General features: G+C 58.8%; 8 protein-coding genes across 8 annotated transcripts; 4 read left to right on the top strand and 4 right to left on the bottom strand.

Annotated features, from left to right (window-relative positions):
- Positions 1-4,618: 4,618 nt before the first annotated feature.
- On the top strand, positions 4,619-5,374 carry B0H18DRAFT_957615 (uncharacterized protein; the record flags this gene model as incomplete). Its single annotated transcript, XM_048042588.1, has 3 exons — positions 4,619-4,793; positions 4,921-5,021; positions 5,255-5,374. The coding sequence occupies 3 exons, from the start codon at positions 4,619-4,621 to the stop codon at positions 5,372-5,374; spliced, it is 396 nt and encodes a 131-aa protein (XP_047889407.1).
- Positions 5,375-12,981: 7,607 nt separating this feature from the next.
- B0H18DRAFT_1122611 (uncharacterized protein) lies at positions 12,982-13,532 on the bottom strand (the record flags this gene model as incomplete). Its single annotated transcript, XM_048034544.1, has 2 exons — positions 12,982-13,107; positions 13,248-13,532. The coding sequence occupies 2 exons, from the start codon at positions 13,530-13,532 to the stop codon at positions 12,982-12,984; spliced, it is 411 nt and encodes a 136-aa protein (XP_047889406.1).
- A 1,674-nt stretch (positions 13,533-15,206) lies between these two features.
- On the bottom strand, positions 15,207-15,538 carry B0H18DRAFT_651473 (uncharacterized protein). Its single transcript, XM_048038962.1, has one exon. It carries the CDS (start codon positions 15,421-15,423, stop codon positions 15,250-15,252), a length of 174 nt encoding a protein of 57 aa, XP_047889405.1. The 5' UTR covers positions 15,424-15,538; the 3' UTR covers positions 15,207-15,249.
- B0H18DRAFT_651967 (uncharacterized protein) lies at positions 15,523-17,560 on the bottom strand. The gene is made up of 8 exons (XM_048038966.1): positions 17,513-17,560; positions 17,076-17,455; positions 16,927-17,019; positions 16,834-16,860; positions 16,683-16,769; positions 16,109-16,266; positions 16,022-16,045; positions 15,523-15,969 (listed from the first exon to the last, which is right to left on the bottom strand). Exons 2-8 carry the CDS (start codon positions 17,351-17,353, stop codon positions 15,623-15,625), a joined length of 1,014 nt encoding a protein of 337 aa, XP_047889404.1. The 5' UTR covers positions 17,354-17,455; positions 17,513-17,560; the 3' UTR covers positions 15,523-15,622.
- On the top strand, positions 17,462-18,811 carry B0H18DRAFT_651436 (uncharacterized protein). The gene has a single exon (XM_048038961.1). The coding sequence runs from the start codon at positions 17,711-17,713 to the stop codon at positions 18,560-18,562; it is 852 nt and encodes a 283-aa protein (XP_047889403.1). The 5' UTR covers positions 17,462-17,710; the 3' UTR covers positions 18,563-18,811.
- Positions 18,812-19,562: 751 nt separating this feature from the next.
- On the top strand, positions 19,563-20,493 carry B0H18DRAFT_651952 (uncharacterized protein). Its single transcript, XM_048038965.1, has 3 exons — positions 19,563-19,711; positions 19,802-20,091; positions 20,147-20,493. Exons 1-3 carry the CDS (start codon positions 19,690-19,692, stop codon positions 20,321-20,323), a joined length of 489 nt encoding a protein of 162 aa, XP_047889402.1. The 5' UTR covers positions 19,563-19,689; the 3' UTR covers positions 20,324-20,493.
- B0H18DRAFT_882131 (uncharacterized protein) lies at positions 20,477-21,774 on the bottom strand (the record flags this gene model as incomplete). The annotated part of the gene is made up of 2 exons (XM_048040883.1): positions 20,477-21,247; positions 21,304-21,774. 2 exons carry the CDS (start codon positions 21,772-21,774, stop codon positions 20,477-20,479), a joined length of 1,242 nt encoding a protein of 413 aa, XP_047889401.1.
- An 873-nt stretch (positions 21,775-22,647) lies between these two features.
- B0H18DRAFT_651211 (uncharacterized protein) lies at positions 22,648-23,245 on the top strand. Its single transcript, XM_048038960.1, has 2 exons — positions 22,648-22,651; positions 22,703-23,245. The coding sequence occupies exon 2, from the start codon at positions 22,834-22,836 to the stop codon at positions 23,107-23,109; it is 276 nt and encodes a 91-aa protein (XP_047889400.1). The 5' UTR covers positions 22,648-22,651; positions 22,703-22,833; the 3' UTR covers positions 23,110-23,245.
- The last annotated feature ends 1,433 nt before the right edge of the window (positions 23,246-24,678 follow it).

The following is a 24,678-nucleotide window of genomic DNA, read 5'->3' as shown; positions in this document are numbered from 1 at the left end:
CGTCGCCTTGCAGGTTACACATGTAGGTGGGGTCTTCCCGCTTACTCTCGCATTGCTCGCCGCTTGGCTCCGGGCCTCTCGTCTCGGGCTCGACTCGGAGCTCCTCTTTACTCGGCTCCAAGCTCAAGCCCCGGTTCGTTTCGCCGCATGCATGCACGTCCCTGCCTCCCACGCGTCGTTGTTTCGGTACGTCCGCGAGGTCTGCTTTCAGCCCGTATGGCTGGCTTATCTCGGCCCAGTTCATTGGCGGGACTTCCTCGCAGTCGCTACTCTCCGCACAGCGCTGCCCCGTCCTCCTAAACTCGACACGACCGTTCTCCCGCGTCTCGTTACGTTCAGCATTTTCGTCAGCGGGCTTGGGCTCCCCATTACTCAGCAGCAAACTCCCCGTTTGGCTCATCTCGCCGTGCGCCGCCTGTGCAGGCCCGCCCGCCGCGGAACCTTCTTTTCACGGGAGCTCTCGTTGACACGCTGACCTCAACCAAGTTGCGACAAATATGTATGGAGATACTTTATCCGGATACCATGCGACACCGCTCACACCACGCCTACTACCCACGCCGCTCGCTTGCCTCGCCCAGATGACGGTGTAACCGGTGTTGCTGAATGCCGCGAGAGCATACTGAACGTGGTGATTCCATGCTAGGGCCGCAATTTTGTCCAGCTTTGTAGTGCGGGCACCAGGTGAGTACGGTTTACTTGGGTCTCTGAGATCCCCGATGTATATCCACACCAGGCAGCGTCTTTGCCCTATAATCATAGAGTAACCGACGTGCCGAAACCACCAATGGTATAGGGCCAGCCGACGGGCGGCCGACACTTTATACACAACCCACACCCGTTGATTGGCCGACCGTCGGCTACAAAAGAAACCGAGCGGCTGTACGCAGCTTGTACTAGGGCGCGTCTACGTGCGCGGCGCCAGGCCCTTGCAAGAGGCGGGCATTTCATGCGCGGATTGCGCGGCGGATTGGCCATGATGAAGACATCTACCCGGGTCGGCCGGGCTTTCTTTCGCAGCGAGCGCATTGCCTAAGTGACAAGTCGACTGGGAGAAAGCGAGCTGAGTGTCGCAAACACTGAATATATGTAGTGGTGTAGCCAGAACGTGTGTAGTAGTACTACGGGATAGTAATGTGGGCGGCGCCCACCTCAAATAACATCCCGCCCGTCTTCCTCGAACAGATCCTCCACGTACCGCTCTTAGTCCATCGCCTGCTGCTCCGTCGACACACAAACTGCCATGTACCATACTAAAGGAGCGCCCTGCGGCGCGCTCGACACCTTCGACGCCGTCACTAACAGGCCGATACACTTCACGTACGCCTCGTAGTGCACCCTGAAAGATTCAGTAATGGAACCTAGAATGAAAAAAAAGGCAACGTACCACGGGTGAGGCTTCATGTCCTCGACGATCCACCGTATGCTAGCCAATGCGTCGTGAGGCGCGAGCGAGCGGGGCATGGCAGGCGCATCCTCGCTGGGCCGGACGTAGGAAGGCGGCGCGAGTGCATCCAACGGGAGAGCCGCCGTCTCGTATGCGGGCGGCGGCGGGTATTGCGGGGGTGCGCGCCGCGCGGACCGACGGATTGCGGGGTTTCGGCGGAGCTCAGCGCCCGCAGCCGGTGCGACTCCAAGCGCGGAGTGAGCGACGTCAGTGGCGGGAGTCCCTGGGGTGTCGGCGGCGGCCAGAGCAAGCGGGGCGGTATCGTGCGAGACGGGGTGGAGCGATGGACGGATACGAGCGCCGCGTGGGGCGGGACGAGGGGAGGCGGGGGCTGAGCTCGAGGAGTCGGTCATGGGCGAGATGTTGCGTTGGGGACGTGGGAGAAGCGGCGGTCGCCCTGCAAGTTTAAGTGGTAGAATGAGGAGGCGCGCAGCCCCAGGGTACTCGCGATCACGTGTTTCCCGATCGACAGGTATGATGGATCCACGGGAAAATCAAGGGTTTCAAATTGCGCGCGGTTGCGGCGCATTGCACTGCGCGGCCGCGCGGTGCTCGCGGGGGAGTCGAACCCGCCATTCTTTGCGCGGGATCGCGCAAACTGGAATGCCATTGGTGGGGCAAACATCGGCCCACAGGCAGTAAAACGCCGGCGGGGCGGCGGATCGCTCGCGGGATGGCTGGGGCGCCAAATGGGCGCTCCCTCGCTGCGCTGTGGATCGCCCGGCCGCCCGCCGTCACCGCCTGCGGCAACGCGGGCCCTGTCTCGGTTACGTCCCCATCGCAATCGGTCACACGCTCTGTTCGCAGCACGACGAAGCCCGTTCAAAACGGGCAGTGAGAAAGCGCCGGCCACCAACGTGACATTGGCTGCGCCATTTCGCACTGGCGCAGCCAATGTCGGCTAGCAAATGACATCGCAACTAGCCGACGCCCGCTCCCCGAGGACCATTGGCATAGCCGACGTTGGGCGGTCGATCAACACTGCGGCTGCGCTCGGCCGGCGTTCGGTGGCCTGCGAGGCATGCTCTCTTATGAGTTTTGAGCGTGCCCACTTGGGCTGCTAATTCTAATCGAGCCTGCCCATCTCGGATGCACCCGTGGTCACCTCAGCACAAGAGGTTGATCGGCCAATGCCGGCTTGCCGATGGTACTCGGTGTATCCGACCTTCAATGCTCAATGATGATTCTGTGTACGAACGTCGTTTGCGCACGGGTAGATCTGAGAAGGGGGGACGCCGCGGCCCGCCATAAATATACAGCCCTCGAACACCCGATGCGCATGGGTTCAGCCGGGGAGGATCGCCAATGCTCATAGTAAGGGATAGAGGCGCCATATGTACACATTAGTACCGTCAACGCTTAATAGGCCATCGGCCGATCCAATGACTATCGTACCAGCCGATCGCCGGCTGTCCCAGCACCAAGCCCAGACGACGCCCATCGGCCGACGTCGGTGTGCCAATGAGCCCGCGGCTTGTGCATCGTCGGTTAGCCAGGTCTCATTGGCATATCCGCTGAGTGGGCTCATCCAGAGCAGGAGGAAGGAGCATCATCAGTGTGGCTCGTTCTCGTACCATGTGAGGAAAGGAGATGAGTTCCGGGCGGAGAGACGCTAGGAGTATTTCACCAGCGAATGGAGCATTGGTACGATGATGGTCCAAGATCTTGCACCGTTTGTTGGATCAGCTCGGATCATGATGCTTAAGTTGGATGATGGCGATTCGACGTACGGAGGCTCTTGTGACGCCGCCTGACGCTCCGGCGATTCAGTCTAGATACGTCCTGCATATGCGAAGTCCTCTTGGAGGCGAAGTCGCTGCCATGAAGAAGACATCAGTAAAGAGATAGACTCACTGGCAGCAGTTGCAATCAGGTCCATCGCCAGCGTATACGAGGCAGTCTTGATCTCATGTTGCTAGTACCAGTGGGTACTGTACTGGCTGTACTGCCGCTGTTAGCGGGATCATCGTTGCACCTCACGCCAGTTACGGTGGTGAGTAGACGGATCTGTGAAGCGTCAGTTGTAAAAGTGCATAGCACGCATGTCTATTGCACCACAGAGAGTAGCGCCAGCAAATATCGGTCCAAGTCGACGGAGGATATACCGGGTTAGTGAACTCATAGCACTGCCAAAGCCCTCAGAGACACCAGTAAGCCTAGCAGCTGTCGAACTTACCCAGAAACAACCTGTGTTGCGCCCACCGCTCTCGTCACGGATCATGGAGAAGAGGACGCGGCTTCGGCTGGTAGCGAGGGTGAACGTCAGCCATGGAAAACTCTTCGAGCAAATACTGACCACAGCGAGAGACTTGCAAGGAGTGGGCCGACCAACTCCACTCGACACACGGGGCTCGCTGTTCGCATGAGTTGAGGTACGCATCGGCGCCTTTCGTGAGCGACGCGAGGCAGTGATTCGGTTGATTGTGCCCAGACTCCCATATCCAGAAGACAGTGTCTCGCGTAGACAGTTCGAGATGCGTGTCGTTATGCGTATGCTCCGGAAGACGTAGGGAACGCGCTCAGGATATGCGACTACGATACTGGTTTCTTCGCGTGCGATCCGGGCCTGTTGTCACTGGAACGTTCGCTGAGACGCAGTCAAAGACAGAGTATGAGTACTCGCTAGCCACTTATTCATCCACACGCTGCGTTGCTCCAGAATCCCGGATGCTGTCATTCGGCACTGAGCATACCTGGACTTGATACGGTCGCTATATGCGCCCTGAGAGAGTGAGCGAGGGTATTCAGGCGCTTTCATGACCCGTCAACAAGGCTGAGCGAGATACGCCGCAATGTGGAGCCTCCAGAGAAGAGACAAGCGCGATGTACGTAGCTGAGCCTGAGCCCTACGTAGGAGTCATAGGCGCAGGAGCTGAAATTTGGCTGAGGTCGTCTATGGGAGGTGATTCGAGCCCGGGCAGCACGTCCTGCGCTTGTCGTAATCTAAGATAGTGCAGAAAAATGCTGACGCTACTTAGGAGGAAGAGGGGCCGTCGGCATTCCCTGTTCAGAGAACGCGGGCGCATTAGCCATCACGTGAGCGTTTCTCGACGCGTGGGTTGGCCTGAGCCTCAGCCTCAGCCCTTCCTCACCCCACCTTACATCCTTCGTCGCGCGACTGCACAACACTCCCCATCGGGACTGCTACGACGGACCGTCTACTCAGACCTCATGCCCATCGTACAATTTGCGCTGTTCTCATCTCTCGTCCAACTGGCATTCTGGCTCGCGCACACGGACTTCAGGATCGATGTGCTCTCTGACAACGCCGTAACGACCCATGGCCTGTATGCGGACGGTCGATCCGTCAAGGATTGCGAGTCTGGCGCTGAAATAGCGCTCGGATGTAAGCTCACAGTCGGTGGCGAGCCGTTCTTGAAGCTTGAAGCTTGAAGGCTGATAAGTGAGTGGCGTCGAACTGTACAGCTGTACCCCTCGAGCGGACGCGTGACCTGTGTTTGGCAGACCACCAGCTCATTCAGCATTGGTGACTGGCGTGTTCAAGAACTACAACACCGTCGAACACTTAAAAGCAGCAGACAAGACCGCGCTATTTGCCCAAGTGACGGACGAGGTATGTGTTTGTTCCGCTCTGAATCTCTCCCGCTGCCCATGGACCTACGCGCATATGCGGTGTATGTGGGACTGTACTGCGTCTTCAGTAGATGCGTCATTCAAGGAGTTGTCGATGAGCCCGATCTCCTGGCTTTCCGGTTAGCAGGATGGCGATGAGCGTTAGGATCCTTGCTCTCGTGTCTGAACGTACCGAAATACTGCCATGAATTAGTATCAGTTACAATGTCGCAGTACTGCTATTGTCACCAGGCCACCAAGGCTGCGCGAGCATTGCCAGAGAGACTACAGACCTCGTACTCCTCGAGTCTTCTGCCGCGGTACGGCGTCCGCGACCGTGATGGCGCAACTTGAACACCGATTCTTACCGTTTGCCTGCTCGGGTGAGACAGTGTCAATGCTGGTGATGCTCCCTCGGTTCCATAGCTGACAGGTTGGCGATGGGCTCGCTGTATGCTAGCTTCGCGAGAGGGTCTACGACCGGTCGACTGGCGCACGTCATTTGACACCGGCGCGGCAATGTTTTGCCGCTTCTGCGAGTATTGAAGGGAATGACAGTCTTCGCCCCTTCGGTATCTCTCTCTTTCAGCACCCTTCTTCGTGCACCCTGTGGCACGCTGCTTCAATAACCCCTGGATGTGTATGATTCAGTGGCCTCACATGTGCGCGTTCAACCAACGATCTCAGCCTGACAACCATTCTCCATAGATCTGGAAGACCACAATGGTGGACCGCTCGACGGCGCAGCTCAGCCGCTTTCTACTCATCACCTTCGCAGATCTCAAGAAGTACAAGTACTATTACTGGTTCGCCTTCCCCACCTTCGTAGCCAAGCCGGCATGGGAAATCCAGGAAGACTGGAAACTCGCGTTTGAAGAGTTCAGCGACTCCTTCGTACGTCATCTGTTCATCTACTCCATTTCTCTAGCACGTATTGACGAACCACGTATCCAACTGCCCGCGATTAAAGCGACACAACTAGCTTCTCCACGAGCTTTCTTCCTCGTACGGCCGAAGGCAGGCAGCGACGAGCCCGAGATCGCCCCGGTGGAAGAGTACGACCAATTCTTCGCCAACATCGCCCCCGAGCAGCGCACCATCGCCTTCCTCGACCCCTCCGCGATGCCCTCCAACCCCAGCTGGCCACTCCGCAACCTCCTGATCTACCTCCATACCCTCCACCTCGCGCCGTCGTACCGCATCCTATGCTGGCGTGACTCCGAGCGCCCCTCTAGCGCCCCGTTCAAGAGCCGCGTCGGCGTCGTCTCCCAGGGCACCGGCGACGTCGCGGCGAAGGCGGAGAAGCCGGCGGCGGTGGGCTGGGAGAAGAACATCCAAGGTACTGTAAGCTGGGTCCGCGCGTGGCCGACTTGGCGCCAATGATGGACCCGACCAGGGGAGCTATCCACTCAGATGCGGGGTAGGTTGTATGCTCACGCGTGTATGCGAAAAGCTCGCGGACCAGGCTGTGGACCTGAAGCTCGTGTGTGGCGCATTCTGCCTGCGCTTGACCTCGGGAAGGTTGCGAACACGCGGTGTCTCCTCTTGGGTGGCACGCTCGGGTGCTATGTGGCGCGTACGTTGATGATGCGATTTCTATCATTACTCTTTGGTTTCATGCTGACACCGGCGTTTGTGCGACAGGGCTGGGGTGTTCGCACCATCACCTTCGTGGACTCCGCTCGCCAGCCGCTGTTCGAGTTCGGGGACTGTCTGGACGGCGCAAAGCCCAAGGCGGCGTGCGCCGCCGAGCGGCTCAAGAAGATCTTCCCCGGCGTCGTACGTGCAACCCTGTCCATCTGTTCGTCTTGTCGAGTCTCACCCTACGCCCGCGACAGAACTCCTCCGGCCACAACCTAAGTATCCCGATGCCGGGCCACCCGATCCCACCCGCGTCCGTCGAGCAGGCGAAGAAGGACGTGGCCGCGCTCGAGAAGCTCGTGAACGAGCACAACGTCGTCTTCCTGCTCATGGACTCGCGCGAGAGCAGGCGGCTCCCGACCTTGATGGGCGCGGCCAAGGGCAAGGTCGTCCTGAACGCCGCGCTCGGGTTCGACACCTTCCTCGTCATGTGCTACGGCGTCTGTGCGACGCTCGCGAAGGGGAACCGCCTTGGGTGCTACTACTGCAACGATATCGTCGCGCCTGCGGACGCGCGTGCTTGGCGGCTGTATGCTCGAATAAACCCGCTGACCTCCTTGTATGCAGTCGTTGACTGACAGGACGCTCGACCAGATGTGTACCGTCACTAGGCCTGGCCTGGCATCGATCGTCATTTCAACCGCGGTAAAGGTGCTCGTCTCGCTCCTGCAGCACCCTGACGGGTACGTTCGAGCGCTACAGCCGTGATCTCCTCTCATCGCTCGGGCTTTCAGCATAACGCGCCCGCCCCTCCGCCACAGAACCAAGGCGGCGAACCCATGCTGGGCGTCGTCCCACACCAGCTCTGCGGCTTCCTCACGCAGTTCCGGAACATGCCCATCACAGGCGTCACCTACAATAGGTGCACAGGGTGGACACTACCGGAGCGCTTGTGAGGACACGCGAGAGGCGGTATGCGTGAACTGAGCCCGCCTAGCTTCTGTCTTCTAGTCTAACGATTGCGGTGGCCTAAAACCGCTTCTCTCTCGTTCGTATGCTGCCTCGATGAGCAGGAGCTTGTAAACGCTGGGGAAGGCTGGCGAAGTGGCACGGTCGCGCATTCAGAGCTCGATGTTGGGAGTGAGGGATGGTACGTACGCAGCATGTATAGGTTGTGTGTAGCGACCGTCATTTTGACCAGGTGCATTCGCGATGGTTCAATAACAGTCGCTCGCACCGGCGCCTGGCCGTTTCTCAGTCTGGATTCTGCGGTGAGTACCAGACAATGCATATAATCTGATGACGCACCGGAGAGATAACTGCAACGCATGCGCGTGTAAAACGAGCACCGTCGTATAAGTCCCACCCGCAAGTAGTAGACGAGTTGTCTGCCTTGCAGATGAGTCGGCCGCCGACGACCCGTCGGGAGGTTCGCGAGGCATAAGGGACGAACGTATGCGCTTGTATGCCATGGAAGTTGAGAGACCGAGCTCACCTAATGACTTAAGGCAGGCAGCCGCAGACTAAGCGTACTAGTATGTGCAGGGACACGAGGCTGACAACGAGAGCTGGAAGCAATCTTACACCCCCTTGCAGGTCAGATGTTCGCCGACCGAATGCCCGGGACGCTCAAGGGTTATACGAGAGATCGACTCCGAGTCGTCTCGGCGAGATGGCTGCGATAAATGACACACTTTCTCATTGTTCGATTCTGTAAGTCCTCGACAGATTGCGAGCACCACTGCAAACGAACTTGCCCCTAAAGCAGTATAATTCAGACGTTAGTAACGCGGATATGACGGTCATGAAGATGCGACCGTCAGTACGTACCGCACAATCGCTGATTACCACAAGCCTGAGACCCGAACAGTTGTCAAGCACTGACGAGGTGCATCCTACGTCCTACGGCCGTCATGGGGTCTTTATTGAAGGACTCAGACGGTTACACTGCGGAGTACACGGCGTCCGTAGTAAGGCACGTAGCCAGCGCGAGCACACCGAGTGCTCACAGCCTTGCGCGCCGACGAGTTAGACACGAATCATCCGGCCGCGGATCTCACGAAAAGTCATAGCAAGCTCTGTAAGCGCTGACGCCCAGAGACTACACAGCGTCAAGAACCTTTCGCGCGCCGCCTCCAGTGCAAGTCGCCACACTGCCTGTCGACACCCGCCACGGCGTGCGCGTGAGGGCGCCAGCCTTGGGACTGCCGTCGGCCGTGGACACCACCCTCTTATGCTGGTAGCCTATCTCACTGAACTCGGCCGGCCAGCCAGGTGCACGCGACGCATCACTCGGCGGTCTCCCCTCTGCCTAGCTGGCCCATCTCACGGTCAGCAGTGCTCTGCAGGACTTGAAGCTCTTGGGCTCCCACACTGGACGAAGGGCGTAGGATCAATGCTGGCTGTAGCAACAGTCGTATGTCTGCATCTGCATGTCATCCCCGTCTCCGCGTACTCTCTGACTATTTCTTCCTAAACTTACTAGATGACACCTCCCTGCGCGGCCGCCAACTGGCAGCGATCTGCGCCCTCGCCGACCAGCCTGTCGAGTGCACGCATCGCTCGCGAGTCTGCCCTGTCGTCTCGGCGTCACAAGTTGCTCGCTTGCTCGCTTTCATGGAAGATTACGGTATTACATGTCGTATGTCCCCACGTCCTTGTGTCCATACCCTGAGACGTCCATGATTCTTAGGATCGGGTTCCTTCGCTCGATGAATGGCTCGAGCATACGCAATAAGACAGCGGCCAGCGCCGGAACGGAGGATGGGGCCCGAGACGCGTTGGACGACTAGATTGTAGAAGGGGTGTGTAAGAATCTGCACACTGTATACATATATATGAGACCTGGGAAGAGCTGACTATGGAGCTTTTCGGCCTTTGCATGTTGGTCAGATCTTCAGACTGCAGGGTACTGTGGCCTTCCGAGTCAGGGGAACGGGTATCGCGAAAGGGCGGGTACGCATGCAATGAGAAGTGGCCGATGTCGTCGTCGGCGCTGCGGGCGGGTGGCGGGCCAGTAAGCAAGAGAGTACAAGCACAGGCTACTTAGATATGTTTGGGAGCGGACGCGAGCGAGGGCGAGGGCGGGACGGATGCGACGTGACATCCTGACTGACAGAGTGATCCTGCGCCGCCGCCACAGGCGCGCTAAGCGCTTCTCTCCTCCGTTTGTCCATCTCCAATCCATCTCACCCACGCATGCTCTGCAGGACTCCAAGCTCGGAGTCGTAGACTTCCACTGTGAGCGTGTAAGAATGACAGCTTTGGTGCTGAACCTGCGTGTGCGAATCCGTACGTTCCGCCTACGCTCTTACACTCACTCTTTCTCCTACTAGTAGATGACCGCGACGACAACGACACTCCCCTCCGTCGCTGGCAGCGAACCGCTGAACTGCGTCCTCCCTAACCAGCCTGTCGAGCGGACACGTCATTTTCCCTCCGGTTATCGCCACCACTCTACTTCATCGTGGCTACGCAACGCATGCCTTTCCGAGCTTTCTGGGACGATGTACGGTACCGACACTGGAATGCGCGAACCCTGCTGTCCGTACCCTGTTACACTCGTGCTTCTCAGTCCAGACTTGATGGACTACGTACAGTCTCTCTGCCTGAGCTGTAAGCGTGGTACGACCTTGAGGCCCCTACCCACTGGACAGAAGCCGAAGGAGAATTGCTGGAACAGGCTACGTGTCCTATCAGACATACCGGAGGTAAGTTGTTCATTGATGAGTTAATTCAACTTGTGTCGAATGATTCACCGTCGCTCAGTAAAAGAAAATGGTTCGGTCTTTGCGTGCAGGGACATCACTCGTTCGTCGCCGCTCTTCTCACTGTTAGGTCCTCCGGTCCACGCAAGCGGCAAGGGGCATGGAAACGACGTCGGCATTAGCAGTGGTACGTCCGCCCGTCCCAAGACCCGTATGCGACCTCCTAACGCTCGTTGTATGTATTTCAATCAAGTAGCGCGCTCTCGCTCACTCGTCGGCCAGCCGCGTACTGTAGCCTTTCAATTTCGATCCAAGCGCAGTACGAACTTGCGGCTTGCCAACGCTGAGGAGGCGGACGGACATGAGTATGATCCACCCGTGACGCAACGTGCGTTTCGCGCTGGCTCTTCTGGGGTAAGGCTGTACTCTACAGATGCACCACGAACAGGTCATCATCTCCCGCGCGACTGCGGGCTCGCACCCTCGATGTCTGTTCTCGCCAGCTGATCAGGGCGCAAGCGTCTTGGCGTACTCTCGAACGGATGCCATCTAGTGGAGGACCGCACGTCCCATACATTGCTCGTGCTCCGATCCAAAGTACGACGGTCCTCCCTCAACAGCTGACCATCCCTCGTGCAGAGTGGGTGAGATCATAACGGTCGAGTCTGGTCTACGCAGCCTGGTGAGTTTCGTGACGCTGTCTTCTAGACCACCTCTCACTCGGAGGCGGTGTTCAGGATTTCTGCTAAGACTGGACGGTTTGAATGTTCGATTGGTGCTGTTCGTCAGTATCGCCGACAAAGGGCGTAGAAACCCAATGCACTGATGCGTTCGTATGCGATGAACCGCCAGCTGAGGCCCAGCGATGATGGTATCTGTACGCATTCAATCCACTTGGGTCACCCGTTGGCTGACGACGAATGAGGTGCGCGCGATAGAGAGGATTCGTCATGCTTCTATTACAGCGAAGATGATGCGTAGACGGACGGAACTCGACGCTCGCTCGAGGATGACACCGGATGCATGGGTTCGTGCCATTTGGTTCTCATGGCACGGTTATACACTTACGAACGTCAACTCCCGCTCACCGGACAGCCTGGCGTGCCCGTGGTTGTTTCGACCACTGAGCGTCGTGGCGGATATCCGATCGAACATGCTTCTGAGCTGGAGACGTGTATGTTCGTGTATAGCGCTGCCAATCCGTGTCCCGAGTCCACGCACTCCGCCCGCCGATGATGCAGGTGTAAACGCCTCTTGCGATCACGCCCTCGGTCCCACTCTGATGCGCTGCGAAAGCGGCAATTATGGAGGGCTAGATACAGTACGCTCGTGCAGTGGGAGAGACGTCCGAAGAAAAAGGGATGCGGTCCATTAGTCAGCCAATCGAGTTGCCGTAGTGTGAGGCACTCTATTTCCGAGAGGAAGCGTAAGGGAATGTGGATTGCCCAGGCGTATATGAATGGTTTCGCGGGGTCGTCCACCAGTTCCAGTTCCTTGAAGCCACCATGGAAGTACGGTCTGTTTCGCTCCGGAACGAGCATACGTGCATATCCCTCGAGGGATTTCTTGCGCGTGAAGACGCGGGGCCTACTAGTATTTGCTGAAGGGAAGAGGCGGCGTGCAGTGTGGTACCAAGCATGGCAAACAAGGCAACACCGTGAAGTGCCGGAAGATCATTCCAGAGAACTTCCAGAATATGCTCGATGACTTAGTGCGGGAGACGTGGACAAGTGTCGCTGCATGCGTTGACGAGGATGCTCGTCATGAACCCTTCCGAACACTGCGAAAGGCAACACGCGTACCTCCGGTATGTGGATGGCCGGAAGTCGATCTCGTTGTTCAACTGGATGCCAGTCTTCACCGGCACTGTCGAGCCCGTTGTGGAAGCCTTCCTGGGGGAGGGCCTAGTCATGTAAGATTGTTATCCATCGAGGCCGGCTCAGACATACCGCTAGCTCGCACGAAACACCTTCGTCCATTCCTTCATACGATGTCGCCACACTTGCAGGGAGAAGAGGCTCGTACCCCCTTTGCAGGGCAGAGATCAGCGTATGTAAGTGGTAAAAGATTACACACTGTACGAGCCTCACCTGGAGTTTGATATCTTGCCGATGCAGGCATTGGGCCTGGGACAACGAGCACAATTGTGTGACGGAGATTTCGTGGCAGCTCGGGGAATGCTAGGATAGGCCCGTTGTACGCGGGACCAGATGCAAATGCAACGCTGCGGCCCGATCAGGAAAGTGTCACCGCGTCTAACTTGTCCTAACCCGTCTAGCCCACCTAACTTGTGCCTAATTCACCTCACTGTCTAACGCATTTCGGTCTCTGCGGTGAATTACAAACCTTCAGCAGAGCAGCCATTCATGTATATTACACCAATAGATAACATAACATTGCGAGGTGAATACCGTACTACGTACTGCTTAGCTACAAACACTTCTGTTTGCGAGATCTACAGACTTGTTTTTGGATAGACGTGCAGGTCAGGATGTGTGAGCAGGCACGCCTAGAGTGAGCAGCGAGAGGATGTAGGTACAGGCGAGATAACAGGCGAATGAGCCGGTGAACGGGCGTACGGGCGCGAGAGCGAACGAGCAAGTGGTCGGGCAGGCGGATGGACTCACCTTCGTGTCGGTCGCGTTTGGTTCGTGCCCGGGCTCCACGCGTCCGTCAGGGGTCGTCTAAGGGTGGCCGTGCGTAGTTCGCCAATGGGCTCTGGTACGCCTGGTCATGTTTCGTCGGTGGTGGGTGCGCCATCAGCCCGCTCGTCGCCGGATCCAGGTGAGCCCCTCCGCTCTGCACGACGGGGATATGCGGTCGACCGTCGCAGCGGCGTCACTCCGGGCTAGAATCCTCGTTGGACGGGTGTAAGTGCGTCACAGCCACGGACCCGCGCGACATCGACTGCGACGAGCTCGTTGTCGCCTTCGGCGCACGGACTTGCCTATCCCTATCCCTCCCATATGCCCCTGGATGCGCCAACGGCGGCGGGGGTAACCCGGTCCAGAGAGCTTGCGCTCCCGTGCCGTAGGGTGCACAGCGAGTGTCAAGCGCGCGTGCGGGGGCTCCGGGGGCGAGCGCGACGCCATGCGAACGGCGCTTACCGAGAACCGACGACCAACATTGAACGGCGCAGGCGACGCAGCCTCCGATCCTGGGTAGATCCGGCTGTCGTACTCCACGGGGGACGGCGCCCTCCTAACCTGCTCCGGGCGGCGCATGTGTGGCTCGACTGGCGGGAAGGTATAGCTCCCGGCGCGCTCGTCGGCTGTGTTTGTACGTGGGGCACTGGCCTTGTGCGCTCGCGGTTGGCGTGTTGCGCACGCCCTAGCCCTGCCTACCATCGTCGCCGTCTCCCGTCCTCAGCTTACGTGCGCGCGATCCGTTTGTCGGCCGAGCTTGCATGCCGGACATTCACCCTGTGCGCTCGCCTTCGCTGCCCGCACCGTCGCCCGCCTGTATACCCGCTAGTGCAGAGCAACCCGCCTCTCGTCGCGACAGCCTTGGGATGGAAGTCCATGCTGGTGCCAGGGCGTGAGTGCATGGGCATGTTTGGCTTCTGGAGGGCGAGCGAGAGTGACAAGAGCGACGGGTTGAGCTGGGTCCCGTCCGAGTGCGCACTCGTCTTCGGCGGCCACCCGATCGCAGACGACAGGCTTCGCGTCTGAGCTCGAGGTGGAGCTCGTAGTGGATAGGATGAGCAGGGCGGAGTGCGCCTTTTCCTTTCCCTTGCCTTTCTTGGCGAGGCGGGCGTGGACCGGGCGGTGGGCTGAGCGAAGCTGAACGAGAACGAGTCCCGCTTGTGGAGGCCCAGTGCGAGCGGTGTTGGCTTGTTCAAGAGGCCTGCCGCGGCGGGAACGGGTTTGGCGGGAGTGAATCCTGGTGCATATGATTAGTTGGTCAGCATTCTAGGGACAGTTCACGTACGGAGAGGAGCCCATCTGCCTGCCCGCCAGTCCGTCTTGTACCCACCCATCCGCCAGTCCACCGCCTTGCCCGCCCGCCCTCGCGCCCGTGCCCACGCTCCGCCCGTCGGCTGCGTTTGCGCGTAAGGCATTCGCCCTACGTGCCCGCCGTTATCGTGTGTTGCGTTCTCAGGGGTGCGGTCCATTCGTCGGTCATGTTTGTGGGCTCAGCATTCACCTTGCACGCTCTCCTGCTCTCCTGCTCGTCCACTCGCAGCACCCGCTTGCCAGCTTGCCTGCTCGTCGGCCTGCCCACCCACTCGCCTCGCTCGTGTACCCACCCGCCCGCGCAGCCTGGCCTTGTTGCTCAGCGCTGAACTTGCACACGCCTTGAGGAAGACCCGGGCCATACCGCAGGATGGGAGCTGAACCGCTCTAGTGGACTTGGCTATTGTCAACTTGTCTTGGAAGTCACGGAGGACCTTCTCGACGCCGGGCTCGAAGGCGGTACTAGGGAAGACTCGGAAGAGGTTGTTGTACAGCTCCTCGAAGCGAGCACGGATGAGCGAGGTGTAGATCTCGACAATGTGAGCGCTGAGTGCTGTGAGGATTTGGAAGACCTTACTTACTGTACATCGTTATTGAACGTTTGAACGTCGAGACCAGGGTTGGAGATGGCGCTGTTGCACCGTCACTTGCACGTTGCGTAAGGTCGGCCGGAAGGCCACGGTTCGAGAACGTTTGGGCCGCTGGGACTCCGACTGGAAGAAGAAAGGGCGTGTGGGACTAGGATTCGGGACTATGGGTGGCACACGGGGACAGGATGAACAATATGTTTGCGAGGTCGTTCGTGAACGTGCAGGGCTCGCCGCGTGTGACTGCCAGTGTATGATCATCATATCTATTCAATGCGCTTCACTCGTACGGTGTAGCCCCGCAGAGGACGTATCGGTCAGTTGTCACTCTCAGCCATGAGAGTAAGAGGTGAGAAAAACGCACACGAAGGCGGAGGACGATGAGATGCTGAAGCCCTCTAGACTCGCCTGCGCGGTTGACGACTCCCTACCAGGCATGTCGAGTTCCGACTGTTACGATGGAACGAAGATCTCCCAGTCGTATACGTGTATCGCGGCGCACTCCGCCGGGGACACCTATCTGCGGGAGAATGTTTATATCGAGCCGTACAGCGTATGAGGCATGAGTGCATGAGCAAGTACGAGGGCGGAGGGTGTCGATATCACCTGCGGTCCGATCAAATTCCTTGCTGTAGTACAATCCGGCGGTTTCTATAGATGCAACGTAACAATTTTACATTCACGGAGCATCGCCGCAACTAGTACGACAAAGAACATAACATGGTCGGTGCGCACACGGCAGAAAGGCAGTACGGACACGAGTCCGCGGTTCTAGATACACATCCGATGGCGAGGGTGGAGTTCTATGCCGTGCGACAAGAGCCGCGGAATGGCAGCCCACGGCGTAGACGTCCTTCGCGAGTGACGGATCCCCAGCGATCGACGAACGTGGCCGGTCGACGGAACACGCGTTCCCTCCATGGGGCTCGTGTATCGGTCGGAAGCCTGGCTGTGGGTCGGGTACGAGAGGGCAAACGGGAAGCATGAGCCGCAAGAGATTCTCGCCAGGCGTGACGTTCGTGTTGAGACTCGTTGGGCGGAGACAACCTCGCGAGACCTCTGGGTGGCATACAAGTTCGGTATATGCGGGGTACGGAGTAGGGTATAAGATCCACGCTGTATCGTAGCGATCAGTCCAGCCAGACGAGAGCGGAGAGATACTTCGCTTATTTGTGTTCGTGTTGGCGGTTTGACCTGATGCACGGCCTACGCCCCATGAGACAGCCGCACTGCGTCCAACTAAGGGAGCATACGCACGACGCTCGCCCACAGATGGTATCGTGACGTACAGGAGACGGTGTCCCGCTCTGCGCGCGACGTGCAGATAGTCGAGGCTCCGAAGATGCAGAACGGAATCTGACGACCGTATGATGCTCTTCCTGCGAGAGCACCGGAGGACGCGGATGTTCCGAAGGCTGACATGTTTATCAGTAGTCGTGATCAGCGCGAGACGTGGAGATGCGAGGATCAACGTTCAACGGCAGCGGGAGCGTAGATGAATTGGTGCGTATTGATGACCCGGAAGACGAACGCGAGAGCTCGAAGAGACCGCAAGGTTGAAGAGAAGCGGCGGCGTCCCGGTGTGCCAGCACCAGCCCGTCGCCTGAGACGGGGGAGTAGTGGGGGCGAGAATCGAGCGTCATCAGAGGTACGTAGCAGACCTTCCGTGCGTAGCTAGTCCTGAGATACGCAGTGATTCTGCGTGCAGGATGGATGTCATACGGGGAGTCTTTGAGTGCGAGGTTGACGGGATGGAGAAGAAGCGCGCGTACCATTCATCAAGCAACCGTGTCCGTCAGTATCACGCCTCCAGCCGGGGTGACAAACGAACCTCGTGCCTCCTGGTGTTGTGACGGTAGATGTGATTGCAATCTTGGGATACATGTATGGTAGGCTGGCTCGCAGTATACGTAGGAGCCTGTTGAGTATGCTAGTATCTCATCAAGCTCGAACAAACATGCAACAGAACAAACGAGACTCACCGGAACGACTCTCGTTGCCCTACAAGCCTCCAAGTACGTCAATTTCCCCCGAAGTTTGCGACTACACTGAAGCGCTCTTATGGGATGGCAGACCGTATGAGCAGACTGGAGGTGGAGAGGAGAGGATAGGCGGGCGTGGAGCACGACAGCGGCCAGAACCGGAAAATAGGGTCCAGAATGCAACAACTGGAACCAGTATGAGTCTGCACATTTTGTCGACATGGGTAGGACTGAGTACTAACCGGTATTTCAAACATGGAGCTTTTCTCGAGTCGCGCCGAGGAGGTCTCTGTGTGTACGTGGGCGGACTGCAGGAACACGGGACGGTGACGCGTATGACCTTCAGGGGAACGGTGGTGCACGACCTGCCAGAGGGTGGGTATGCATGAGACGCGGTAGGTGGTTCGGCGTGCAGGTGGCGGGCCAGTGAGCTCTGTCGGGGAGCGGACGAGGATGTGACCAAGATGTGACTGATGCCGTCCTCGTCGGCGGTCACACCGCCCCCGCCACACACGCGCATCTGCACCCGGCGACGGTCCCCACGCCTCAGACAAGGATATCCTGAGGCACGAAGGTTGAAATAATTGTCTACGTCTGCCTGGGGAGACTACCTCGTCGACTCCTTGACCAAATCAAAACGCGCTCAGCCCACGCCACAAACCCGCGTGACCGTACTTACCAGCAACAAGCGCCGGACGCACTGCGCGACTCGGGTTCGGACGTGCTGCTGGTACCGCTCACCACAACTGTTTCCTTGCTACCACCGAAACTACGCATCAAGACACTCGCGCCGCGCCCTGCCACGATGGCCTTGCTGGGAGTCGAGGGTAACGAAATTGGAAGGATAGGCTGTGCGGCGAATGGAGATATTTAAGGCATGCAGGCGCGTACATCCGGGTCCAGTACATACATACGTCGCCATTTGACGATATATGCTCAGATCACACCCTGCTTCGCATCTGTCACTGGTTCCTCTGCCAGCGGGTTCAATAACGCCGCCGTGCCTGCTCACCTACGTACATGGCCTGTAGTCCGCCGACTCGTTCGCTCGCGTACCCGCCTGTCTCCGCATTGCTCTTCCGCCCACCCTCTCGCTCGCCCATCTGCCAGTGTGCGTGCACCCGTCCTCTCGCCCGTACCTCCTCTCACCCGTACCTCCTCGCCCGTACCTCTTCTCGTCCTCTCACCCTCTCGTCCTCTCGCTCGCTCGCCCGCCCGTTTGCTTGTCCGCTCACCCTCTCGCCCGTCCATCTGCATGTGCACCCATATTCCCTTCCTCTCGTCCGTTCGTCCTCTCGCCCGCCCATCTTGTCCGCCCATCCTTTCGTGCGGCGCCCACTGCCTCCTGCCATTCAGTACACCACTCGTCAAGACACTCGTGCCGCGCCAACCACATATCCGATGCGTGCCGCGGGCTTGTCAGACCACCGACTGTCGAACACTCGCTGACATGCCCACTGGCGCTTCGGAGACAACGAACGCGAAGACTACCGCGCCGTCTCCTCGGGCATCGTCCAGCTTGCGACGGCGCCCGCCCTCGGGATACATGCGCACGACATCCCGCCAACCTGGCCATCGCGCAGCGAGCGTGCGAGCGACGCGCCGTGCCAGCAACTTGCCGCCCGGTGTCGCTAGGATGCCAGCGCAGGCCCCGACCACCATCCCAGGGCGTTCCAAGGTCACCAGCAACACGAGCGTCACTACGGCACGTCCCAGGATACACCGTTGACGGTAGAGAGCAGGAAACGAGGGGTTGAACGGCCGAGAGGGCTCCACCAGGTAAATGACCAGCCACACTCCGCTGCGCCGCCCCCTACCGCCTCTTGGACGCACGCAATGCGTTCCGCGGGCGTTCCGTGCACGTCAGACGACCCTGCCCTACGGCCTGCCCGCCACATCACCGCCTTCCAGCCCAACCGCAGCTCCCCTACCTCGTTGCGCCGCCCTCGACCACCTCGGACGCCCCAAACGCGTGCCGAGGTCGAAGCACGTACACAAGACGACCCTACATAACAGCGGGGTTGTCTGTTCACATACTACCACCTTCCCAACTCGTCGTCCCCACTGTCTTATCGTCTCTTGGACGCACGCAATGTGTTCCGAGGACGTACCGCGCATGTCTGGCGACCCCTTACAAGATCGGGGTCGTCTGGTCGCGTCCTTAGGCCCTCCAGCTCTTCACTGCCTTCTAGCTCTTCACTGCCTTCCAGCCCTTCCCCAGCCCTCCTACCTTGCTGCCCGCCCTCTCTGCCTCTCCGAGGCACGAAACGCGTGCCGAGGCCGACGCACCCACCCAAGACGACCCCGCAGAAGAGCGGGGACCTCTGTTCGTGTGCCACCGCCTTTCCAGTCCGTGCACGCCGTCCTACCGTCTCTCGGACGCACGCCATACTTGCCGAGGATACACACATCAGACGACCCTGCACAATATCGGGTCATCTGGTCGTGAACTTGGGTCCTCCCCGTCACGTCATCGCCTTCTTGCCCTACCTCTCGCCGCCCCGCCCTCTGCCTCCCGGATGCACCAAACGTGCGCCGACGACGCACCGCACACATTAGATAACCCCGCAGAAAAAGCAGGGTCGTCTGTTTCTTTGCTAGAGAGAGAGGAGGACAAGTGGACGAGCGGACAAGAGCACGACTAGGCGATACGGCGAGAGGTTGAGAGGACACCCGAGTTAGCAAACGGCACAGCGAGTGCACAGTAAGACGGACGTACTGCAAGACGGGCGGACGAGCGGCCGAGACGACGAGGGTGTGAGAGGATGGGGGAACGAGTAAACACGTAGACACGTGGACGACAGGGCGAGCGGACAACATGGAGAAAGGCCCGGATGGCGGGCGAGCCGCGAGAAGATGGCGGGCGAGAAGACAGGCAGTGAGTGACACTCCCTCTCCTCCGCTCGTCCATGCCTTTTTGTTGGCCGCTCCGTTCATCCCCTCGCCATCTTACATTTGCATTGTTCAGCCCACTCGCCAGGTCACCGTGTCCCCTCTCCCGTCCCGTTCCCGTGTACGCGCGCGGCGCGCCAGCACATGCCCATACTCGCCACCCCGCCGTTGCGTCCGTCCGCGATCCGACTGTCATATTCGCGTGTGCTACGATCAACAAGTACGATATCGAGAAGCTGGCGGGGAACGGCAGTGAAGCACCTCAGTACTGCGTGGCCAACGACGCTCCAGGGCTGGAGACCAGCGAGAGGACTTGGCGCGGGCGTTCAAGCTATGCAAAGAGGCTTTCGGTATCCTTTGTCCGTCGTACGTACCTGCTCCACTCATGCTGCTGAGCCCTTCCTGATGTGCTCGTGGGTAGGCTGCCATCAACTTCGTGCGAGAGGTGGATGCGCGGTGGCAGCTGCTCCTCTCCGCGTTCTACGACCTCTCGCGGTACCAAGTGCAGATACTCGGCGAGGGCCCTAGGATGACCACGAGGCGGGCTCGCCGCGCGCCAGCACGCTCGCACACGCGGACATGCAGAAGCTCGCGCTAGGGAAGGAAGCCGTTAGGTATGTGCGAGGAGCTTGCAGGCTTGGGCGGCGAGGGAGAGGAAGTAGATGAGGAAGCTTTGCCAATACGGTTGCATCGGCGCGAATGTTCATTCACATACATGAACAGATGAGGCTCTCGTGTACACTCCTACTACCTAGTCTATAATGACATCGTCTTCGCACGATTCTTCCCACTGCCTCTCTGCCTCTTCTGCTGAAATGATACCATCCTGATACTTCTTCCAAATACTTGCCAAACGAGAACTTGTGGCGACAGATATACCCCACTGTGCGAAGGGTGGAGTGTTACAGTAAGGGTCGCGGTGCATCAGGCTTGTGCCATGGACGTCCTGTGGACACCAGGCGATGAAGGTATTCGGGGCCATACAAACCTTCACTCCATAGCTAGCGATATAGAAATTACCACCTTCGTCGTCTTTGAGGTTCCGGTTTGTGGTCCACGAGAAAGCGAAGCGGTGTGGCTGGTATTCTGTGTGCATCGCACTATTGACTAATTCAATATGTAACACGGTGCATATATTGCCGACGTACCGCGCATAGTTTGCCCCCATAAACGCAGTAGGCGGGGCAAGTTCGACATTATGAAACTCCACAGAGTCATTGCCTTTCTGTATACAATATGTCCCGTGTGATCCTCCATTCTCCGCCATCGTACCCTGTCCATCCATGCGACAGAACTGATTCTTGACTAAGTACTCGTCCAGATCGCGCGTGAGGGCATCTGGAAGACGCCCACGCACGAGGTTGAAATTCAAGGCGGCCGCTGACGATGCACGGCAGGCAAGGCCGTTAATGTAGGTGGGAGGATGCTTCTTGCTTAGCAGGTTCCGCGCCCAGTCGAAGGTGGGTTTGGACCGGGAACCCGCTGTGTAACCGACACAGACGAGTTTACCAGCATCCTCGAGCTAAGGTCTTGCATCAGCAAGTGTTGTTGTCTACGGCAGAAGACTTGCGGACTCACCCGGACTGAACGAGTCTTACTGATATCCTCCACAATAACATCTCCTACCCAGTTCTTGACATCCTCGTCACGACAGAAGTCGCGGATGATCACGACAGCGATCTCTCCACTAGTAGCGTCGTAGATGGTGGCACCTTGGTCAGGCGGGACGATATGCGCAAGCTGTGAGATGTCCTCCTGGTGCATTGGTAACCGCTTCGTGCGCTTGTCGGGCATCTTGTCTTCGACGATGCGCTGGTGCCAGAGTGCACCAGTGTCCGGCCGCTCGTAGATCCAGTACCCTTTGGGTGGATAAGCCACGCCCAGACGAGGTAGATGTACCTCGTAAGTGACTGCCTTGAGGTTTGCCATGCGGACACTATCTTCCGCGCGCACCAACCCCATTTTGTCAGCAAGCCGCCGGTGGACTTTGCGGTGGTGGTCTCGCGCGGCCTTACACTTCCGCATGGCCGCCCGAAGCTTGAGTGGCATATCATCCTCCAAAGCGGCGAAGAGGCCACAGAAGTCCGAGACAGCGTCCTTACCGAGGATGCTGACTGGCATGGCCAATGTCGATTCCACCTTGCGAGCGTGGCGGCGCAGTACCTCTGTGACCTGGTCATAGTAGCGATCGTTCCACGAGTGTTGCAAGAGGACAAGGGCTGCTTCGTCAAGTGCTAATGAAACGGCGAGTTGCAGGAAGCCTGCTTGTTTCGCCTTTCGCTGTACACCACGTTGCGGCATTCTCTGGACAATAATCAGTCGGATTGATACAATGCAGAATTTACTGGTATGAAGGGAATACCTTGTAGGCAGCTGCCGCAATATGTAAGTTCGTGGCGAGTATCAAATGGCCGCCAGCTACTCACCAAGTGGAACTGTATTTGCTGGACTGCGGCGGCAGGTACAGCCCTACACACCGCACCTACGTATATAGTAAGTACCGCGGCGACCTAGCTGGGTACTGGCGGCGTAGGCATGTCACGGGACGGGCGGTAATGTGACTGTCACGCCGCGCGGCCCAAGGCAGCCCCAGAATCCCTACTACGACCTCCCGCTAAGTTATGTGCACTCCTCGGGACGCACGTTCTTCATGTCGCTGGGACGCTGGCACCAGTTTTTCGTGGTACGATGTCGCGGTTGCCTTGGCCCTTAGCGGAGGTCGGGTGATTAGTCGCGCGTACTGGAATCACTGCTCTGCTGGCAGTCCTGGTGCGCGAGCGTGCTAGCCACAGCCTCTGGCAGCCTACTACAACACCGCATTCACGGCCTACTTGAACCTCAAATCCTTTCGTATGCCCTTCTTCCCTTTCATGGTCGGCCCAACTCCTCCGTAGACTCACACCAAGCCACCACCGCGCTCTCGCCCGTGCGTATTGCCCGGCCTCTTCACCTGGATCTCCTCCCTTCCATTGAACAGACGCACTCCCGATCCCCGCGCCTACCCAACTCGAGGGCCAGGCATTTCCTGACCTTACAGCTGCCGCAGGCACGGCCCATTCACGACCCGGTGCCTACAAAGAGCAGCGGGACCGGCACACGAAGACATGCATGTGCGTGCTCTGGGAGGAGGGCAGGAGTAGGTACTCGGAGAGTCTCGGTCTGGGGCACAAGCAGCGCGGATGCCAGTATGCGTCAATCTTTGATTCCGGTGCAACGACTTCCACTCGCATCACTGCGCCGTTGGGTTCTGCTATGGGGTCGGCCGGCCCGCCAAGGTCGGATGAAGACCATAGCGAATCTATAACGGTTATCTCTGCGTCGCGCACGGCCCGTGTTTTAAGCATCGATCTCTCTCCAGCTTCTCTCCCCTCCGGTCCGCCATGAGCATTGCCAATCGCAGCCTACGACGTCTCTCCGCGCTCGTCGTGTGCTCGCCGCACGTAGGATGCGCCGGTACTTCTCGTAGCGTGGGCGATCCTGGAGGATGTGGCGGCGTGACTGGTGTGGGGCGCCGCATGGGCAGTCGATTGGTTCAGTAGGTACGAAGGACTGCAAATCGGGTGGGTCATTAATCTCACTGCAAGTCTGGCAGATTTGGCGGTCGCTGACGGGGCTCTATGCATGTAGAGGAGCCGGTGGACTGGTCAATCCCAGCTACGTGCAGAGCCAGGTGTGCTGGAACGCGCTATGTGTCCGAGTTGTTAGGTTGACAAGGCCCGCGCATCGTTGCGCAGCAAGGAGGGCGTGGTCGCACGTGCTCGAGCACGAACACGAAACATGCGGCGCGAGCTCGAGCAGGCGCAGAATGAGATGAAGGGCCTCCAGGAGGCGATCGAGGAGAAGCGCGAGGAGCTCGGGTCATTGGATGAGGTTCAGACTGCGCTTGCCATCCGGGAAGAGGTGAGGGCGTCTTGTGTCTGAACGCGACCAATCGATGGTGGCTGACGACAATATGGTGTAGCTGAAGCAAGCGAAGGAAGCAACCAACGTGCAGGACGAGCTCGTCGGTTTCTTGCAAGGCAGACTGGCCGAGGTCGAACGCACGGCAGAAGCGGAGCGTCTCGCGAAGCAGTCGCCGGACGAGCGCGCGGCCGTGCATGAGGCGGAGTGCGTCACGCTCAAGGAGGTCAAGGTTCGCCTCCAGACGGAGATGAGTGAGAAGGAACGGGAGCTCGGCCAACCGATACACTCAAGTCCTCGCACGCGCCGCAGAGCTGGACGCGCAGAAGAGGGAGCCCGCGGCGAAGGTGGTGGCGCTCGAGGCGGCGGGGCGCGAGGCGCGAGACGGTCAGACACGCACGGAGGAGAACCTACGCGAGGATCGCGGCGCTCGAGGAGGAGCGTGCGCAGTCTTCTTCACAGGAAGAAGAGGTGATGAAGCTCGTATACGAGGAGCGGCGGGAACTCCTAGAACAGCTCCGCGCCGCACACGTGCAGGGGCAGGCGCAGAACGGATCCGCGAGCGCACAGGCGGCGCGGACCCCGCACTGGCAGGCAGGAGACACTGCGCCGCGGCGGGGCGCTGGGGCTTCGATATGGGTACGTCTCGTCGCCCCCGCCATCGTCTGCGCACGGCGCTCACATGCCTGCTCGCTCGACAGACGAACCTGTATGTCGAAATCCTCGGTGTCCGGTTCGACCAGGCGAGGGCCGGGCAAGTACGAGTACGTGAGGGAGCTAACAAAGCCGATGGAGAACGTGTGGATGGTTGCGTTCATTCATACGGGAGACATGCGCGATCATGAGCAAGCGCGATTTGCAACAGAACTCCGGGTGAACTCGTACCTCTCAGGGCTTCACATGTCGTGTATCCTTAGTAGTAGGACGTACAAATATTATGTCTTTCCGTCTCAGACTCTGATCCTCGCACTGAAGCGATATTCTGTCGAGACTTGCGAGTCAGTGACACTGTAAGTTGGCGAACCGGCAGCTCATGTCAATTCAATGCCAGGA

Source organism: Fomitopsis serialis (genome assembly GCF_022376445.1).
Source record: "Fomitopsis serialis strain Sig1Antser10 chromosome Unknown B0H18scaffold_80, whole genome shotgun sequence".
Lineage (NCBI taxonomy): Eukaryota > Fungi > Basidiomycota > Agaricomycetes > Polyporales > Fomitopsidaceae > Fomitopsis > Fomitopsis serialis.
This window is presented reverse-complemented; position numbering and strand designations above follow the sequence as displayed.

Excerpts from the sequence above, each read along its gene's own strand:
- B0H18DRAFT_651473 (XM_048038962.1), bottom strand. The coding sequence starts at position 15,423 with ATGCACTCATGCCTCATACGCTGTACGGCTCGATATAAACATTCTCCC.
- B0H18DRAFT_651967 (XM_048038966.1), bottom strand. The coding sequence starts at position 17,353 with ATGCGCGTGTGTGGCGGGGGCGGTGTGACCGCCGACGAGGACGGCATC. Across the intron at positions 16,267-16,682 it reads ACAACACCAGGAGGCACGAG|CCTTCGGAACATCCGCGTCC; the intron begins GTTCGTTTGTCA and ends TAAACATGTCAG. Across the intron at positions 16,046-16,108 it reads ACCATCTGTGGGCGAGCGTC|GTCAAACCGCCAACACGAAC; the intron begins GTGCGTATGCTC and ends GCCGTGCATCAG.
- B0H18DRAFT_651436 (XM_048038961.1), top strand. The coding sequence starts at position 17,711 with ATGCAGGCGCGTACATCCGGGTCCAGTACATACATACGTCGCCATTTG.
- B0H18DRAFT_651952 (XM_048038965.1), top strand. The coding sequence starts at position 19,690 with ATGGCGGGCGAGAAGACAGGCA. Across the intron at positions 19,712-19,801 it reads GGCGGGCGAGAAGACAGGCA|CCCACTCGCCAGGTCACCGT; the intron begins GTGAGTGACACT and ends TGCATTGTTCAG. Across the intron at positions 20,092-20,146 it reads TTCGGTATCCTTTGTCCGTC|GCTGCCATCAACTTCGTGCG; the intron begins GTACGTACCTGC and ends GCTCGTGGGTAG.
- B0H18DRAFT_651211 (XM_048038960.1), top strand. The coding sequence starts at position 22,834 with ATGTGCGTGCTCTGGGAGGAGGGCAGGAGTAGGTACTCGGAGAGTCTC.